The sequence below is a fragment of the Phyllobates terribilis genome, unplaced genomic scaffold (assembly GCF_046119375.1).
Source record: "Phyllobates terribilis strain yellow unplaced genomic scaffold, ASM4611937v1 Scaffold_5__5_contigs__length_657084704, whole genome shotgun sequence".
Lineage (NCBI taxonomy): Eukaryota > Metazoa > Chordata > Amphibia > Anura > Dendrobatidae > Phyllobates > Phyllobates terribilis.
The window spans coordinates 320,668,892-320,687,655 of NW_027362765.1; the positions used below are offsets into that span (position 1 = coordinate 320,668,892).

The 18,764-nt window shown below is 41.0% G+C and overlaps 1 protein-coding gene across 8 annotated transcripts in view; it reads right to left on the bottom strand.

Annotated features, from left to right (window-relative positions):
* Positions 1-2,191: 2,191 nt before the first annotated feature.
* LOC141273119 (uncharacterized) overlaps positions 2,192-18,764 on the bottom strand; it is a 50,929-nt gene continuing 34,356 nt past the window's right edge. For 2 of the 8 annotated variants that reach the window (XM_073684529.1, XM_073684530.1), the window contains 8 exons: positions 15,775-15,912; positions 15,450-15,641; positions 13,336-13,456; positions 13,120-13,226; positions 12,928-13,021; positions 12,485-12,582; positions 6,916-7,033; positions 2,192-5,159 (listed from right to left, as the gene is read on the bottom strand). In XM_073684529.1, the coding sequence (XP_073540630.1) occupies positions 3,601-5,159; positions 6,916-7,033; positions 12,485-12,582; positions 12,928-13,021; positions 13,120-13,226; positions 13,336-13,456; positions 15,450-15,641; positions 15,775-15,852 (2,367 nt within the window). In that variant the 5' untranslated portion in view covers positions 15,853-15,912 and the 3' untranslated portion in view covers positions 2,192-3,600. Of the gene's footprint in view, positions 5,160-6,915; positions 7,034-12,484; positions 12,583-12,927; positions 13,022-13,119; positions 13,227-13,335; positions 13,457-13,541; positions 13,909-14,221; positions 14,329-15,449; positions 15,642-15,774; positions 15,913-18,764 lie in introns of all 8 variants that reach the window. The other 6 variants (XM_073684533.1, XM_073684532.1, XM_073684531.1 and 3 more) reach the window with 6 other exon arrangements.

The window sequence follows — 18,764 nt, forward strand, 5'->3', positions numbered from 1 at the left end:
GCCCTCACATGGCCATATTGACCAAAAAATAAAAACGCTATGGCTCTGGGAACAAGGGAGGCAAAAAACGAAAATGCAAAAACGGAAAATCCCAGGGTTGCGAAGGGGTTAAATTAAGCATATAGGTGGGCATTTCTTGGCGTCCCCCAGACACAAAGCCGAGAAAAACAGATTGAATAAAAAGATATTTCTCTGCAAGCAGACCTCTAATATGGGACATACAGGTAAGTACAGATTTACATTTCTATAACATGTATGCCCATATTAGAAGTCTGATAGGTCTTTGGGGGTGACAGATTCCCTTAACCCCTTCGCAACCCTGGGATTTTCCGTTTCTGCATTTTCGTTTTTATTTTTTGGTCAATATGGCCGTGTGAAGCTTATTTTTTGCGGGACGAGTTGTACTTTTAAACGCCATCACTGGTTTTACCATAGCGTGTACGGGAAAACGGGAAAAAAATTCCAAGTGTGGTGAAATTGCAAAAAAAGTGCAATACCGCAGATGTTTTTTTTTCACCACGTTCACTGAATGCTAAAACTGACCTGTCATTATTATTCTCCAGGTCATTACTAGTTTGTAGACACCAAACATGAATAGGTTCTTTTTTATTTAAGTGGTGAAAAAAAATTCCAAAGTTTGCTAAAAAAAAAAAAAATAAATAAAAAATGGCGCCATTTTCCAAGACCCGTAGCGTCTCCATTTTTTCGGGATCTGGGACTCGGTGAGGGCTTATTTTTTGCACGCCGAGCTGAAGTTTTTATTGATACCATTTTGGGGTAGATACGATGTTTTGATCGCCCATTATTGCATTTTATTGCAATGTTGTGGCGACCAAAAAGCGTAATTCTGGCGTTTAGAATTTTTTTCTCGCTACGTCGTTTACCGATCGGATTAATTCTTTTTTTATATTGATAGAATGGGCGATTCTGAACGCGGCGATACCAAATATGTGTATGTGTTTTTTTTTTTTTAGTATTTTATTTTGAATGGGGCGAAAGGGGGGTGATTTAAACTTTTAGATTTTTTTTAAAAAACTTTTTTTTTTTCACTTTTTGCTTGCTTCTATAGTATCCATAGGAGACTAGAAGCAGCACTTGTTTGATCGCTGTTGCTACATAGAGGTGATCAGCAGATCACCTCTGTGTAGCAGAAATGGTCCTGTGCTATGAGCGCCGACCACTAGGTGGCGCTCATAGCGATCAGCTCATGACAACCACTGGAGTCTGCTGCAGACCCAGGGTTGTCATGCCCACGCATCGGTGACCCGCGATCACGTGACGGGGATCACGATGGGCGGGGTAAGTGACGCGCTTCCGGTGCTATTAAATGCCGCTGTCAGAGATTGACAGCGGCATTTAACATGTTAACAGCTATGGGTGGATCGCGATTCCACCCGCAGCTGTTGCGGGCACATGTCAGCTGTAAGAATCAGCTGACATGTGCTCCGTTCAGTGAGGGCTCACCGCCGGAGCCCGCGCTGTACCGGGGGTGATGGCCTGGGGTGTACTAATATGGCAGAGGCTGTAAAGTGGTTAAATGTGGGTTTTAGTTTTGTTCATGTTTTGGCGTATGACATAAATATGCCTTTTTTCATATTTTAGGGTTTTTTTACCTTCGTAAATATAAAGTGTGTTTTGTTCAATCTTATTGTTGTTTTCTTTTCCACCTTATAAAAAAAGGCAATGAAATCTAGTATGAAAGCATATCTAAATTTGCCGATAATGTTTTTGATATTTAAATTGTAGAAAGATTTTGAGAAAGGGGGACTTAAAATACCTAAGTAGGGCTAAAGCAGTGATGACCTGGCCCAGGAATTGGGCCTCTAATTGCCTTTTCATGTATAGTTTATTCTACAAGCTTTTTGCATGGTTTTACCTAATTAAAAATTAATTAATTTTTGAAAAAATGACTTGGGTCCCTCTATTTTTCAGAAGCAGCCAAGAGAAAGCAGACAGCTGTGAGCTGGTGTTATTATTCTGGGAAGGGGCCAATATCCATAGAGCTTCCTAGCCTCTTAATATCAGCCCGCAGCGGTCTTCTTAGCCTTTGCTAGCTATTAAAAAATAGGGGGGCCCCACAATTTTTGGTGGGTCCCCCCTTTTTAATAACCAATAAAGGCTTTGCAGACAGCTGTGAGCTGTTATTAATAGGCTGTGAAGCTCCATTGATATTGGCTTCTTCCCAGAATAATAACACCAGCTCTCTGCTTTCCCTTAGTTGGTTATTAAAAAATGGGGGACCCCATGCCATTTTTTAAATAATTTAATAGGTTTAATAAGGCTAAACACCCTTTAGAGTCACATGAAAGACACTAAAGGGTGCTAGTTTATTATATGTAGGGGGATTGTGACATTCAATATCTACAGTACAATTATCCAATGTATTCTATCTATATCTGTATATATGATTGCTTTATTAGTTGGCAAACTGGCTTTAAATGACAGAATTACAGTATGTAAAAGCTGATGTTAAAAATGCATTGCATGCGGATTGCATATGCATGTCATATGGATGATAGGTGAGAAAAATTGCATTGTACTCGCATGACACTCGCCCTACTTTTCAGGATCAACATTTGAGCGATTTTTTTTTTTTTTCTTAACGCAGATGAGTGCAAGCCGTTAAGGATATAAACATTCAAAGTTTGAAAATTTCTAATTTTTTCAATAGTCAAATTTCTGATTTTTTTTTAATAAAAATAACAACACCTATTTCAATATCACTGGGATATGTTGAAATATTTCTAAATTATTATCACTAAGCGATATCTCATTAGGCTTGGTAACTATATGGTTAAATGGGAGGACTGTACACTACTGTATTTGCTTGACAAGGACCCAGGCCTATACTAGGGGCTGCAAGGTTGCTGCTGTTCCTGTGTTTGTGATGCCATAATAAAGCAAGTTAATCATTACTGAATGCTGAAGCCACTTGGATATTAGCACATCAGAATGCAGTATTGGGCCCAATGCAATAGCATTCTATGAAGCATGCTATGCCAAGCTTAAGGCAATTTATATAAAAAAAATGTGGGCAGATTAATATTAATCTTAACTCGTGTGTGTAAAATGTCAGCAAATTATCTGACAGATGAGCTGTCTGATCTATCAAATCGTATTTGGCCTTACAATTTGTAGGAATTTCATAATTATGACTTAGATCTAACAAAAATTACAATAGGTTTTCCCCATTGGACAGTCATCAGCAAATTGGTTTTCATAAATTAGTGTTAACATTTTCTCCAAGGATTATCAAATATATTGTGGGCAGTGCTGAGTCTTGTACTGCTCGATACGTGGAGTGCACAAAGAACAGCAATTTTTACCTGTGTTCTAGCAAAACTATTTGATATTAAAAAAAAATCTCCAGGACACACAACAAAATGAGGCAATCTCCGGGTCATTTGATCAGAAGGCAAAGTTTCACCACTTCGAAACACAGTAAGGTTCTTTTTGATTCCCTATCCCTTCTTTGATTCTAGCCGTCATTGAACTCACGTAAGTTCAATTTTGTAATGGAAGATCAAGGAAAGGAAATTCAATGACAAACTAAAGTTCAGAAACTTTAAAAGGTCTGATTGTGCTAAAGAGTAAGATGTCCTAAATAGTTTGATTGTTGCTTATAACATTTTCTGGATTTTGATAAAGGACTGGTTTCTCCTCTGTGTGTATTCTCTGATGGTCGGCAAAAACAGATTTCATTGAAAAACACTTTCCACATTCCAAACAAGAAAACGGCTTCTTTTTGGTGTGAATTTTCTTGTGGTCAACAAAAACTGATTTCTTTGAAAAACATTTGCCACATTCCAAACATGCAAACGGCTTCTCCCCGGTGTGACTCCTTTGATGTTCAACAAGATCTAATTTCCTGTTAAAACCTCTTCCACATTCTAAACATAAAAACTGCTTTGTTGTCTTGTGAATTTTTTGATGGTCAACAAAAACTGATTTCTTTGAAAAACACTTTCCACATTCTAAACATGAAAATGGCTTCTCCCCTGTGTGAATTCTCTGATGTTCTGCAAGAACCGATTTCCGGGTAAAACATTTACCACAATCCAAACATGAAAATGGCTTCTCTCCTGTGTGAGTTTTTTGATGGTCAACAAGACCTGACTTCTGGGTAAAACATTTCCCACATTCCAAACATGAAAAGGGCCTCTCTCCTCTATGAATTTTCTGATGTTCAACCAGACCCCACTTCTGATTAAAACCTTTCCCACATTCCAGACAGTTGTAAGGCTTCTCCCCTGTGTGAAGTATCTGATGTTCAACAAGAGATGATTTTCTATTGAAACTTTTCCCACATTCCAAACATGAAAAGGGTTTCCCTGTGTGCGTTCTCTGATGATCCACAAGACTTGATTTCTTTGTAAATCGTTTTCCGCAGTCCAAACATGAAAATGGCTTCTCCCCTGTATGCATTTTTTGATGGTCAACAAGACCTGATTTCTGGGTATAGCATTTTCCACAGTCTGAACAGGAAAACAGCTTCTCTCCTGTGTGTATTCTCTGATGTTTAACAAGATCAGATTTCAGAGTAAAACATCTTCCACAATCTAAACAGGAAAATGGCTTCTCCCCTGTGTGAATTTTTTCATGTTTAGCAAGATCTTGCTTCTGGGTAAAACATTTCCCACACTCAGTACATGAAAATGGCCTTTCGCCTGTATGAATTCTGTGATGTCTCACAAGATCTGATTTGTGGATAAAACTTTTTTCACATTTTGAACATGAAAAAGGCCTTTCTCCTGTGTGAATTTTCTGATGTTCAATAAGACATGACTTCTGGGTGAAGCATTTGCTACATTTCGAACATGAAAATGGTTTTTCGCCTGTGTGAGTTTTTTGATGCCCAAGGAGTCCTGACTTCTGGCTGAAGCATTTCCCACAAAGGGAACATAAAAATGGCTTCTCCCCAGTGTGTGTTCTCTGGTGCTGAACTAGATTTGCTTTTCTGGCAAAACTTTTCCCACAGTCCAGACACAAAAATGGTTTCTCTCCATTATGAATTTCTTGATGTTTAACAAGGTCTAATTTGTGTACGAAGCATTTCCCACATTCCAAGCATGAAAATGTATTTCCTCCTGTAGAATTTTGGGTAATATCCAAATCTTCATCACAATCAGGGGATAAAAATTGATTCTTGCTGTGACCATCTGTGGGGAGAAAAGAAAATGTTTTCTTTAGTAAAGCTATTTCTTTACATTACACTATGAAATGGTAACCGTACTTTCAAGGTGCCCTGTGTGTGTATATTAGGACTAATGCTATTTCTGACCATTTTCTGACTTTTATCCTGCATTCTCACCAGTTTTCCCCTAAGCAGGCCGTCGCTCTTAATTTGCACTTGACTGAGTAAGTGGGAGAAGACTAACTGCAATGAGGTCTACCATACACAGCACAGCACACAGAGGTGGATTCCTGCTCTTCATTCCTTAGTTAGCATACAGACAGAAGCTCCAGGGATAAAGATGATGGGTGGTTTGATTCAGCGCTGCCACAGAGGAATAGGTAAAATACCACTTGGGTACTATTAAAAGGTTCTTATTTAGTGCTACGCATTTCGGAGCTGGTCTAGCTCCTTCATCAGGCAGATATACATATACAATGACTTCACATGGTTTTATACACTCATGCAAAACATCGTCAATTGAAAACAACTTGCAATTCGTCGAGTAGTTCACTTCCACCTATGCTATACTACACATTGGTGGTAGCAGGGAATAGGAACAAAACCCACAGATCGTCTCACATAAAAATAAAACAAAAAAACACACAGATCATCTAAATATAAAAAAAACTAATCAATAATAAGCAATATAACCCTTTGGCTGCAGCATAAAATTATTATTTTTGTCCAAGTGCATAGAGGATTAATGGATCGTTTGTGTATGTAACATTTCAGACTATGTTTATGGACTTTCATACTACATTACTATTTGTCACCCTGGTGGGTGTTGACCCAATGCGCCACAAGCCTGGCTTACCCTAGAGGGGCGAAACTAAGCGACTACCTGGTCTTTACTAGAACCTCTGATGGTGAGGTTAGGCTTGACCTGCAGGTAGCCACCAAGTACCACTCTAGGCAATCCCCGGTACTGCAGCAGCTGACCCTAAGGGTCAGGAATGCAGGTACAGACTCGGAGTGTCAGGCGGGACAAAGGCAGGATTACTGGCAGAAAGGATACTGGTGCTGGCTGACGGGATGGGTTCAGGATCACGGGTACTGGTTCATACAGGGCGGCTGGTTTAAACAGGACAGGTTCAGGATCACAGGTACTGGTTCAGACAGGATGGGGACCTAACAACGGACTAGAAGGATTGAAGACAAACTAGAAACTAAAGTAACTCAGGCACCTCCCTACAGGGGAGGGTGCCTTAAATGCATGATGCCTCTCAGCAATAGGTTAGGGACACTTCCGGAGTGCACGCGCTGCCCCTTTAAGAAGCAGGGAGCGTGCGCCCTAGGCACGTTGCCAGGAGATCTGCACAGCGTGCGCAGGCTCTGGGGCCTCAAAGCTGTGACATGAGCAGAAGGAACAGCAAAGTGGCAATGGCAGTGAGCATGATGGCGTCCCTGTCGGGGGAGGGGGGAGGGAGAAGAACCATGCAGGGACGTCGGTGTTACACTTATAAAGTTCTTCAACATGGTCCATCACAGGAACATTTTTTTAAAAAAAAAACATCCAATTGTGGAACATATTAATTTTATTCAACAGAACTTGAAATAACTTTTTTTCATGGGAAAACCCCTTTAAGGCACCATACTTTTAGTAGTGGCAGTGTCAAGTATTACGACTTGCTATAGATTTAACCTCTCATGTGCCAGTCTCTCTTTACTGTTTTGAATTGATACTGTGAGATTAGAAAGTGAATACTTTCCTGCTAACCTAAAATCACTGGATAGCTCACCTATGCCAATAAATACAGGAATTTCTTCTTGCTCCTCTTTACACTGAGGATCAGCTGTACAATACTTCTCTTCTTCTTCATTGACTACTTCAACTTTAATATCAAGCAGATCATCATCCTGATTCAAAGAGTAAAAGACAGAGTATAGATTACATAATGGTAAAGTTATTATTTATTATTATAGCTCCATTAATTCCATGGTGCTTTACATGTGAAAAGAGGTATACATAGCAAACAACAAATACAATAATTTAAACAAAAATGAGTCACCAACTGGTACAGGAGGAGAGAGGACCCTGCCCACGATGGCTCGCAATCTACAAGGGATGAGTGAGAATACAATAGGTGAGGGTAGAGCTAGTGGTGCAGCGGTATGGTGGAGCGAGGGTTAGTGCAGGTCATAGACTTGTCAGAAGAGGTAGGTCTTCAGGTTTCCACGGTAGGTGAGATTCTAATATGTTGGGGTAGAGAGTTCCAGAGTAGGGGGAATGTATGGGAGAAATCTTGTATGCGATTGTGGGAAGAGGAGATAAGAGGGGATAAGAGAAGGAGATCTTGTGAGGATCGGAGATTCCGTGTAGATAAGTACTGGGAGACCAGGTCACAGATGTATGGAGGAGACAGGTTGTGGATGACTTTGTATGCCAAGGTTAAGGTTTTGAACTGGAGTCTCTGGGTAATGGGGAGCCAGTGCAGGGATTGACAGAGGGGAGAGGCCGTGGAATAGCGGGGGGACAGGTGGATTAGTTGGGCAGCAGAGTTTAGGATAGATTGGAGGGGTGCAAGAGTGTTGAGAAGGGAGAAGGGAGGCCACAGAGCAGGAGGTTGCAGTGGTCGAGGTGGGAGATGATGAAGGCGTGCACTAGTGTATTTGCAGATTCATAATTGAGGAATATGCGGATTCGGGAGATATTTTTGAGTTGGAGTCAGCAGGAAGTGGAAAGGGCTTGGATATAAGATTTGAAGGGTTACCCGAGGCAGCGAGCTTGCGGAACTGGGGAGAGTGAGCAGCCATTGACTTTGATGGAAAGGTCAGTTGGTGGGGTTAAATGAGATGGTGGAAGGATGATGAATTCGGTTTTATCCATGTTAAGTTTTAGAAAACTATCAGAGAAGAAAGATGAAATAGCGGACAGACATTGTGGGATTCTGGTTAGTAAGGAGATGATATCAGGTCCAGAGAGGTAGATCTGTGTAGATGGAGAAAAGGAGGGGTCCTAGAACTGAACCTTGGGAGACACCGACAGATAGGGGGCGAGATGAGGAGGTGGTGTGTGAGTGGGAGACTGAACGTCCTGTCTTTTAGGTATGAGGAAATCCAAGATAAGGCAAGTCTGTGATGCCAAGAGACTAAAGAGTCTGTAGTAAGAGGGAATGGTCCACTGTGTAAAAGGCAGATGACAGGTCCAGGACGAGGAGGACAGAGTAGTGTCGCTTGGATTTGGCGGTTAGTAGGTCATTGGTAACTTTAATCAGGGCAGTTTTAGTGAAATGATGCGGTCGGAAGCCAGATTGTAAGCGGTCAAAGAGGAAGCAGGAGGAGAGGTGGGAGGACAGTTCAAGATGGACGTGTTGTTCCACTAGGTTTGAGGCATAGGGGAGAAGTTATATGGGGTGATAGTTAGGCAGAGAGGATAGCTCAAGGGAGGGCTTTTTGAGGATGGGTGTGAAAGAGGCATGTTAGTGACTGGTTGAAGAGGAGAGTTAGGGTTGGGATGAAGACAGTTGTAAGGTTTGGAATGAGGTGGGGCGGGATTGGGTCAAGTTCACAGGTGGTGAGATTTGATTAGGAGAGTAAAGAGGAAAGTTCATCTTCCGTGATAGTGGAGAAGCTGGTTTTGGAGGAGGAGAGTTGAGTAGTTATGAGGAGGTGCTGTGGGGACTTTAAGCAAAAGCTTTGCCTTATGTTGTCAATTTTCTGCTTGAAGAATGAGGCAAAGTCTTCAGCTGAGATGAGAGGAAGGAGGCGGTGGGGGACAGAGGAGAAAATTGAAAGTACTAAATAGCTGTTTAGAGTTGTGAGACAGGGATGATATGAGAGATGAGCAGTAGGTTTGTTTTGCTGCAGTGAGTATGGACTTGAAAGTAGTGAGGGACTGTTTGAATGTGATGAGGTGCTCATTGGAGTGGGACCTTTTCCATCTCCGCTCAGCAACCCTGGAAGCCCGCCTCAGCTTTTTATTTAAGCTGGTGTGCCAGGGTTTCCTGTTGATTGTGCGAGCTTTGGTATGTGTGAGGGGAGCGTCCAATGCAAGAGCTGCAGCTCTTGTGGTGTTGTAGATGCTGCTGCCGCATTGTATATTGTGTAAGGAATTTATGTATATAAGAGAGAGAAGGGATTCAGAGAGTGAGTGTAGGTCGAGGTGTTTGAGATTTCTGAGAGGGTGTGCAAGTTTGCGGACTGGAGATTGTGGACCTGGAGAGGAGAGGGAAGAGAATGTGAGTAATTTGTGGTCAGAAAGAGGGAGAGGCGAGTTAGGGACAGGGCTGTGGAGTCAGTAAGCCAAACCTCCGACTCAGACTCCTCAATTTCCACGACTCGGACTCCCTCATACATAGCTCATGTTTAAGTGATAAATTTACTGTAGCACAGATTCAGCTCAGCTAAAAGTCTAGACCCTTAGATCAGGAATAAGACAGACATTTATAGGATATTTCATAACTTTCCCAAATTCTTATAAAAAAATATTCCCCACAAACTGAATTGAACTAATGTAACCAATTTATTATATATTTTAGGAGTCTGAGTCGGTCCATTTTATACAGACTCCACGACCCTGGTTAGAGAGGTTAAATAGGGAAGAGATGCATGTGAATATGAGGTCCACTGTGTGGCCATCTTTGTGAGTGGCTGCAGAAGATCATTGAGCAAGGCCGAAGGAGGAAGTGAGAGATAGAAGCTTAGAGACAGCTGAGTGGAAAATGTCAATGGGGATGTTGAAGTCACAAATGATGATAGTGGGGATGTCAACGGAAAGTAAATGAAGTAGACAGGTGGTGAAATGGACGAAGAAGGTGGTGGTTGGCGATAAATGACAGCCAGTTGGAGGAAGGAGAGGGGGTGTAGATGCGCAAAAAGAGGGAAGAGTAAAGAAGGGTGGCAGTGGGATATGAGAGAAGGAGCATTTATCTGACAGGAGAAAACCATCTCCTCCGCCATGCTTGACGCAGGGGTGGGGGGAGGGTCGTAGGAAAAGTAGAATCTACCATACGAAAGTTCAGATGTAGGGGTTGTGTCAGAGGGAGTGAGCCAGATTTCGGTGATGGCGAGGAAGGAAAGTTTGTTAATAATGAAAGTATCATGGATGTAGAAAAGTTTGTTGCAGACAGAGCGGGAGTTCCATTGGGCTCCTGTTAGAGGGACTGGGGAAGTGGGGACTAGGCAAATGGGTATAAGGTTAGAAAGATTGCAGAAATTAGTGATACAGTGGGTACGGAAAGTATTCAGACCCCTTTAAATTTTTCACTCTGTTTCAATGCAGCCATTTGGTAAATTCTAAAAAGTTCATTTTTTTTCTCATTAAAGTACATTCTGCATCCTATCTTGACTGAAAAAAACAGAAATGTAGAAATTTTTGCAAATTTATTAAAAAAAACAAAACTGAAATATCACATGATCATAAGTATTCAGACCCTTTGCTTAGTATTGAGTAGAAGCACCCTTTTGAGCTAGTACAGCCATGAGTCTTCCTGGGAATGATGCAACAAGTTTTTCACACCTGGATTTGGGGATCCTCTGCCATTCTTCCTTGCAGATCATCTCCAGTTCCGTCAGGTTGGATGGTGAATGTTGGTGGACAGCCATTTTCAGGTCTCTCCAGAGATGCTCAATTGGGTTTAGGTCAGGGCTCTGGCTGGGCCAGTCAAGAATGGTCACAGAGTTGTTCTGAACCTGCTCCTTTGTTATTTTAGCTGTGTGCTTAGGGTCATTGTCTTGTTGGAAGGTAAACCTTTGGCCAAGTCTGAAGTCCAGAGCACTCTGGAAGAGGTTTTCATCCAGGACATCTCTGTACTTGGCCGCATTCATGTTTCCTTCAATTGCAAAAACACCCCCATAGCATGATGCTGCCACCACCATGTTTCACTGTTGGGATTGTATTGGGCAGGTGATGAGCAGTGTCTGGTTTTCTCCACACATAAAGCTTAGAATTATCACCAAAAAGTTCTATTTTTGTCTTATCAGACCAGAGAATCTTATTTCTCATAGTCTGGGAGTCCTTCATGTGTTTTTGAGCAAACTCTATGCGGGCTTTCATCTTTCACTGAGGAGAGGCTTCCGTCGGGCCACTCTGCCATAAAGGCCCGACTGGTGGAGGGCTGCAGTGATAGTTGACTTTGTGGAACTTTCTCCCATCTCCCTACTGCATCTCTGGAGCTCAGCCACAGTGATCTTGGGGTTCGTCTTTACCTCTCTCACCAAGGTTCTTCTCCCACGATTGCTCAGTTAGGCTGGACGGCCAGGTCTAGGAAGACTTCTGGTGGTCCCAAACTTCTTTCATTTAAGGATTATGGGGGCCACTGTGCTCTTAGGAACCTTGAGTAATTCAGAAATTCTTTTGTAACCATGGCCAGATCTGTACCTTGCCACAATTCTTTCTCTGAGCTCCTTGGGCAGTTTCTTTGAGCTCTTGATTCCGATTTGGTCTGACATGCACTGTGAGCTGTGAGGTCTTATATAGACTGGTGTGTGCCTTTCCAAATTAAGTCCTATCAGTTTATTTAAACACAGATGGACTCCAATGAAGGAGTAGAACCATCTCAAGAAGGATCACAAGGAAATGGACAGCATGTGACTTAAGCAGTGTCTGAGCAAAGGGTCTGAATACTTATGACCATGTGATATTTCAGTTTTTATTTCTTAATAAATTTGCAAAAATTTCTACATTTCTGTTTTTTTTTCAGTCAAGATGGGGTGCAGCGTGTACTTTAATGAGAAAAAGAAATGAACTTTTTAGAATTTACCAAATGGCTGCAATGAAACAAAGAGTGAAAAATTTAAAGGGGTCTGCATACTTTCCGTACCCACTGTAGATCGAGGATGAGAGGTAGAAGTGACTGTGGGAATGTGGTGAGGATTTGGAGACATATCGCCGGCAGTGAGGAGGAGCAGGGAAAGTGTTAGCAGGTGGGAGCAGGAGAGGGCATGAGGGGGCTGTCTGTGTTTGGAGGCAAGGGGTTGTATGTTGAGAAACAGTTCTGAGGAGGAGGCGAGATGGATGGGGAGAATTGAGGGAGAGATGACCAGTTCCTTACTAGGTGTATTGGGATAAGGGGGGTTAGTAGGAAGTGAAGGACTATAGGGGAGAGAGTGAAAAAAAACAGAAATATTGTTTACTGTGACTAAGTATCCAGTTCCCTTCAGTTCTCTTCTGGTTAATTCTAAAGTTAAACACTTTAGAACAACAACTAGATACAAGCAATAAATAAACATAATTTTCTCCATTTCCAACTAATGCCACCCCTTTTGACCCATTGAATAGAATATCACGTCTGATTTGTCGAACTAGGACTGACCAAAAGACCTACATGCTCTACAGATTATGTTGAGTAAGGCCCCAGTGGTAAGTACCTGATGATCCTTCGAAGCATTAAGATCTTCATCTAGATCTTCTTGGGAACACAGCGGACTGGAGCGTGTTTCTAATGGATCTCTCTTACTTGATCCATCTGTTAAAAACAAAATTCATCTGTTTACATGTGACTGCAGATTCTCCTAGATTTGGGAAGAACCTAGGACTATTGTGACCTGTCCTGAATGTCTGTTTAACCCTTACTATAAGGACACATCTAAACTCAAGAATGCCACCTACTTGTTCATCTCCCCACTCACAGTTGATATCTTCTAGAGAAGAGAATCTTGCCAGATTTTGTGCTAACTACCACCAATCACTGTTTAACTAGTTAAATGCCGCTGTCAATCTATGGCCAGGCCAATAACTGAATATTATGTTTTTGAAAATATGACTCTTGGGAAATATTAGGTTTCGTTCTGTATATTGTGTTATCACTTACCAGTGATGTTATCAGAAGAATGTTCCATGTCCGTAAAACATGTGTCATCTTCATCATCGAAATCTTCTATTTTTATATTGAGGGAATCTTCAAGCTATATTATGCATTTTTAAAACAATAGCAGAGAATAAGAGGCACGTGTCTAATATTTAGAATATATGATGAATCAGTTGAGATCTCTGTTCCATGTACCTGATGATTTTGTGTGAGATCTTCAGCTGTACAATCCTGGGAATGCTGAGGATTAGGAGATCCATTTACTGTATTTCTTTTACTGGATTTATCTGCAGGAAACAAGTCTAAACTGTGGATAAATCCAATCTATACATATTATATGATGGATGCATCTATGATCTGCATTACCCTTCAAAACTGTCTGCACCTTTATCATTTACAAAATGTTCTTACCCAAAGTTGTGTGAAGTAGATGATTCTCCATAACGTCCTTGTATAGATCCCTGTGTCCTTTTAAGTACTCCCACTCCTCCATGGAGAAATAGATTGTTATATCTTGACACCTTATCGGAACCTGACACACAATGTTACAGTCATCATCCAGATACATTACCACTTGTGTTACCGTATAATGTCCCAGTATTGCTGGTAGTGATCACCTCTCCAGTCAGCAGCTCAATGATCTTGTTGGTGAGTTCTAAAACCTTCACATAAGCAGCTACTCTATTCAACTCATGGTCACCCTGCCAGCTAAAATGTGTTTGCAATGTCATACAAGGGTTAATCTTAGGGTTTCATGTGAAATAGCCTGCAGGGTTGCCCTTTTCAGAGCGTGCTTTGAGTAGTGACAGTATAGGGTGGTACTGATAGGAACAGACTGCTGACACCATTTACCTGTTGTTACCTTCAGGCTCTGTGATCTGGACCTTCTGTTTGTGACCAACATTCAGCACACGGATTTGGTGTTGAAACGATTAAGCAACAGACACAGAGTCATCTAGACTCACCACCTGAGAGCAACGCTGCCTGTGACCAAAGATTATCAGGTAGGTTTTTTAAGTTGAAGCAATCACGTGACAAATAACATAACAAGTAATCCTGACTCGCCATCTATGATCAACAACCTCCACATAGATTTGCAAGATACAACATGTGGGATTTCTGAGGCTGAATTCAGACATTCATGTTTTACGGTCCGTATACAGACATCAATTCCCAGACTGGCCATGAGTCTCCTGACCAAAAACTAACAGACATGTATGAGGCTAATCAGTTCATGTCAGGAGGCCTGTGGCTGGTAATGGCATTGTGAAACACGGACAACTGAATTCAGCCTTACCTTGAGTTAAAGCGTTATTCTCAAGTAGTCTCTTGAGCATCTCAGAGCTATGCGGTCTCGTCTTTCTGGTTTCTAGCAGGATAGGCTCTTCTCCATGAGTAACAGCTCTGGTGAGAAGCAGTGCAGTAGTATTAGTAGAACTATAAAGCTCAGCAAAAGTTGAGTTGTAACACATTCAGCTATCAATGGTTTGTTCTGGAGTCTACATGGTTATCCCTGTATTTACACATCCTGATCACAGGGCACTTGAACAAACACACAGCTCCGGTAGCTCTGAAGACGTGATTAGAAGAAAGCTGAAAGCTGCATATGCTGGTAGCTGTTGATTTTGCAAGATTTATAACATCTTGTCAGGAGCTGAGAGGAAGGGGGAAAGATGTGGGCAGCTAACTGCTGTATAGCGATTAAGGAACTAGAGAGAGGTGACAGGTATATTAGGAGTTAACTCTTCTTAACACAAATACCTTGCACTCTCAGCCAAAGTCTGGGTAGACTCTCATGGCCGAGTTCCATGGAAATGAGCTGTACACTATGAAAGATAAAAGCTCTCACAGCAGGAGAATGACAGCAGATAGAAAAAGCAAGTCAATTGCACAATTTTTTTATTTTCATGCTAACTAAAACAATTTAATAACATGGGAATACCCCTGTAAGTGTGGCTTGGTCTAATCATTTACCTCTTCCTTATTTTATCCCGTAGTGTATATTTACTGCTAATTACTCTAGTTATAGATTTGAAGGGGCTGTCCACTACTTTTAAAATGATGGTCTATTCTTCAGCTAGGTCATCAATATCAGTTTGAAGGGAATGAGAGAATTGACCTGTCACCAATCAGCTGTGATCAGTTGCAAAGCTGAAGAGGACAGTTCTGTGAACTGTACATTAGCTGCAGCGGGGTACTGCAGATCCATTCTTATTCACTGAAATAGGGGCAGAGGTTCATTTCCCGGTCGCAGCAACTGTACAGTTCATGGAAGTGTGCTGTTCAGCTTTACAACTGATGGTATCCGACCATCATCAGGATCAGGCTGCTTGGCAAGGGTGCCAGTGTCTCATCCCCACTGATATGGTATTGATGACCTATAGTAAGGGCAAACAATCAATATAAAAGTAATGAACAGCCCGTTCAAGATTTAATAAGTTCCCTTTTAGTGATTTCTGGCATTTTGATTGTCCTTCGCTGGTCTGTATATTATGTTTTACATTGCTATTCCCAGCAGCGCTCACCTCTCCAGTCAGCAGCTCAATGATCTTGTTGGTGAGGTCTAGGATCTTCTGCTCATAGTCCCTTTCATTTATCAGTGAGTGAGACTGAGGTTTCCCTATGAGGAACTTGGTCTTTTTCCATTCTCTTAACACATGAGGATAGCTGCTGGAGGCCACAGCCTCTCCAAATGTCTTCTTCACAAATTTGTAATTCTGTGTATGGAGAGAGACACTGATAAATATAGCTTCATACATTCACGGTATCGCTAACCTCTCTGGTCATGTCGCTATAATATATTTAGAGATTAGACTAATGCCACGTGACTTAATTCTTGGTGTCCCTTACATCTCCAGTAAGCAGGCAGATAATCTCCAGGGTGAGGTTTAGTATCTTCTCAGTCATCAAGCTCCTGTTCTGGTCCATCTTGGGAGGTCAGGCAGAAAAAGGACCATTATCCTGTGAAAGATCCTACACTGTAGGAACCTGATTGGGAAAAAGAGCACTAATTCTAAAATCCCATAATAGACAATAAGGGAGATTTATCAAAGAATGGAGAAGTTGCTCGGAGCCACCACAGGTACTCTGGACAATGAAAGGCTGAATGTGATTTGTGCTATGGGCAACTGCTCTATGCTGCAAAGTCTCCCTCTTGTCTTGTGTGATATATTGTCACTAACTAGGAATTATAATGGGAAACATTTCAGAAAACATTGAAGTAATGATATAAATGGAGCCCTCCATTATGCACAGAAAAATAGGTGCGCAGAGATTTAACTATGTCTGAGGTTATACTTGTGGAAAGTGAGAGTAAGGGCCTAGAGCAGCTAAAAGATAAGAAATAATTCAAGGAGAAATGCCTCTGACTTGAGACAATGGAAACATTATCTCTGAAAGTAAGAACTTTTAGCCTTGAAATCCTCATGACCTTGTACCAGCTGCTCAGATAATCCTGTAATATGAACAGCTGCCTACAAAATGTATCCCAGCTACAATAGAACAGTGTAGTGTGAAAAAATGAATAGATAAATTAATATTATATTAAAGGGAACCTGTCAGGTCCTCAAATCCTGTTAAATCGCCATCATTAGGTTGCATACAACTATGAAACATATGCATGCAACATAAAGCAACATAATTATATGTGTATACATAGAAAGGTGACATTGGAGGGCAAGGGGACAGATTTATTAAAATTGTGGTCATGATAGGGCTGCAGTAGTGCCCACACATACGCTGGGCTCAGTGCTAAGCTCCGCCATGGCAGTCGGCTGGGTAAGAGAGCACTGAATCCATGGCTTGCACAGTGCACTTGGCTTCACTATGAAATGTAGCATGCACAAACAAGAGTCCAAGGACCGACAAGCGGACACAGAGGTGTAGTTTAATCACTGGGTGAGGTTTAACCAGGGGAGTAAATGCCCAACCGGACTAGTCCGCATTCATTTTCATTTTGTGTGCGGTGGTATGCAAGTTGATTTTGCTCAAATAAATGCATTTTTATAATACAAGGAACGCATCATTTTAATGTAGGAATAAGGTTATACAACTGATAGGAGATAATTTTATCTTCATTCACCAGACAACCTCTTTAAATTGAACCTATCTACAGGATAAATTGGTGGGGTCCAACAGCTGTGAATTCCACTGATCGGCGGAGAAGGGTACCTTTAACCCTGTTAGAATGCAATGGAATTGGGTATCCCCGACTGCTGCTCCATTCATTTGCTATGAGACCAAAAGAGAAAATGAATGGAGGGCCATTTGAGAATGCTCACTACCGCTCCATTCTAAAGGGGATAAAAGTACCCAGTTCTTCCCATCTGTGGTGGTCACAGCGCTCTGACTCCCATTGGTCTATAAGTTATCACCTATTTTATGAATAGGTGACAACTTCTCTTCACTTGAAAACCACTTTAAAGGAGTTTTCCCATGAACAAAAGTTCATTTTAATCAATGGCTGTGTCTGACCGTATATAGAACATACCACAGCTCCTGGGCAGGGGAGGAAGCAAAAGAGAGTACAGACATTACAGCAAGGGATCACAGCTGATTCTTTCTTTGAGGTAAAACATTGTTTAAAAACAGGCAGTGAAATGCTTTATCTCACAAAAATAATCAGCTGTGATACCCTGCTGTCCTGTCTGTATACTCTCTTACTTCCTCCCCTGGAGCTGTGGTATGATCAGACCATGTTCCGTACACGGTCAGACACAGCCATTGATTAAAATGAACTTTTGTTCATGGGAAAACCCCTTTAAGATCTCCAATGGTCTTTCTTTTGGCCTGTAAAAGACAGACAAGGATATATAGATAGAGACAGACAGAGTCAGAGATAGATAGAGATATATAGATATATTATACACACATACATATACACAAAAGGTAATAGATTAAATAAAAATTATACAATCCCCTCTCACTCCCCACAAAAAAAACACTTCATCAATCACTGAAATAATTCCAGCTCCAGTCAAATTACCCAAAAATAAAAAAGTGTTAGTGTGTGTGTGTGTGTGTGTGTGTATGTGTGTATGTGTGTGTGTATATATATAAAAAAATATCGTGGTCTACATACTTTCCGTACCCACTGTGTATGTATATAAGTATGTATATGTATACACAGTACAGACCAAAAGTTTGGAAACACCTTCTCATTTAAAGATTTTTTTTTTTTTTTTTAAATATGTCTTATATTCTAGGTTCTTCAAAGTAGCCACCTTTTGCTTTGATTACCACTTGAAGCTCATCAAGAGTGTGCAAAGCAGTCATCAAAGCAATAGGTGGCTACTTTGAAGAACCTAGAATATAAGACATATTTTCAGTTGTTTCACACTTTTTTGTTAAGTATATAATTCCACATGTGTTAATTCATAGTTTTGATGCCTTCAGTGTGAATGTACAATTTTCATAGTCATGAAAATACAGAAAAATCTTTAAATGAGGTGTGTTCAAACTTTGGTCTGTACTGTATATATATATATATATATATATATATATATATATATATATATATATATATATATATATATATATATATATATATATATATACACACACACACACACACACACACACACACACACACAGTGGGTGCAGAAAGTATTCAGACCCCTTTACATTTTTCACTCTTTGTTTCATTGCAGCCATTTGGTAATTTTTTTTCTCTCATTAAAGTACACTCTGCTCCCCATCTTAACTGAAAAAAGCAGACATTTTTGCAAATTTATTAAAAAAGAAAAACTGAAATATCACATGGTCATAAGTATTCAGACCCTTTGCTCAGTATTGCGTAGAAGCCCCCTTTTGAGAAAGTACAGCCATGAGTCTTCTTGGGA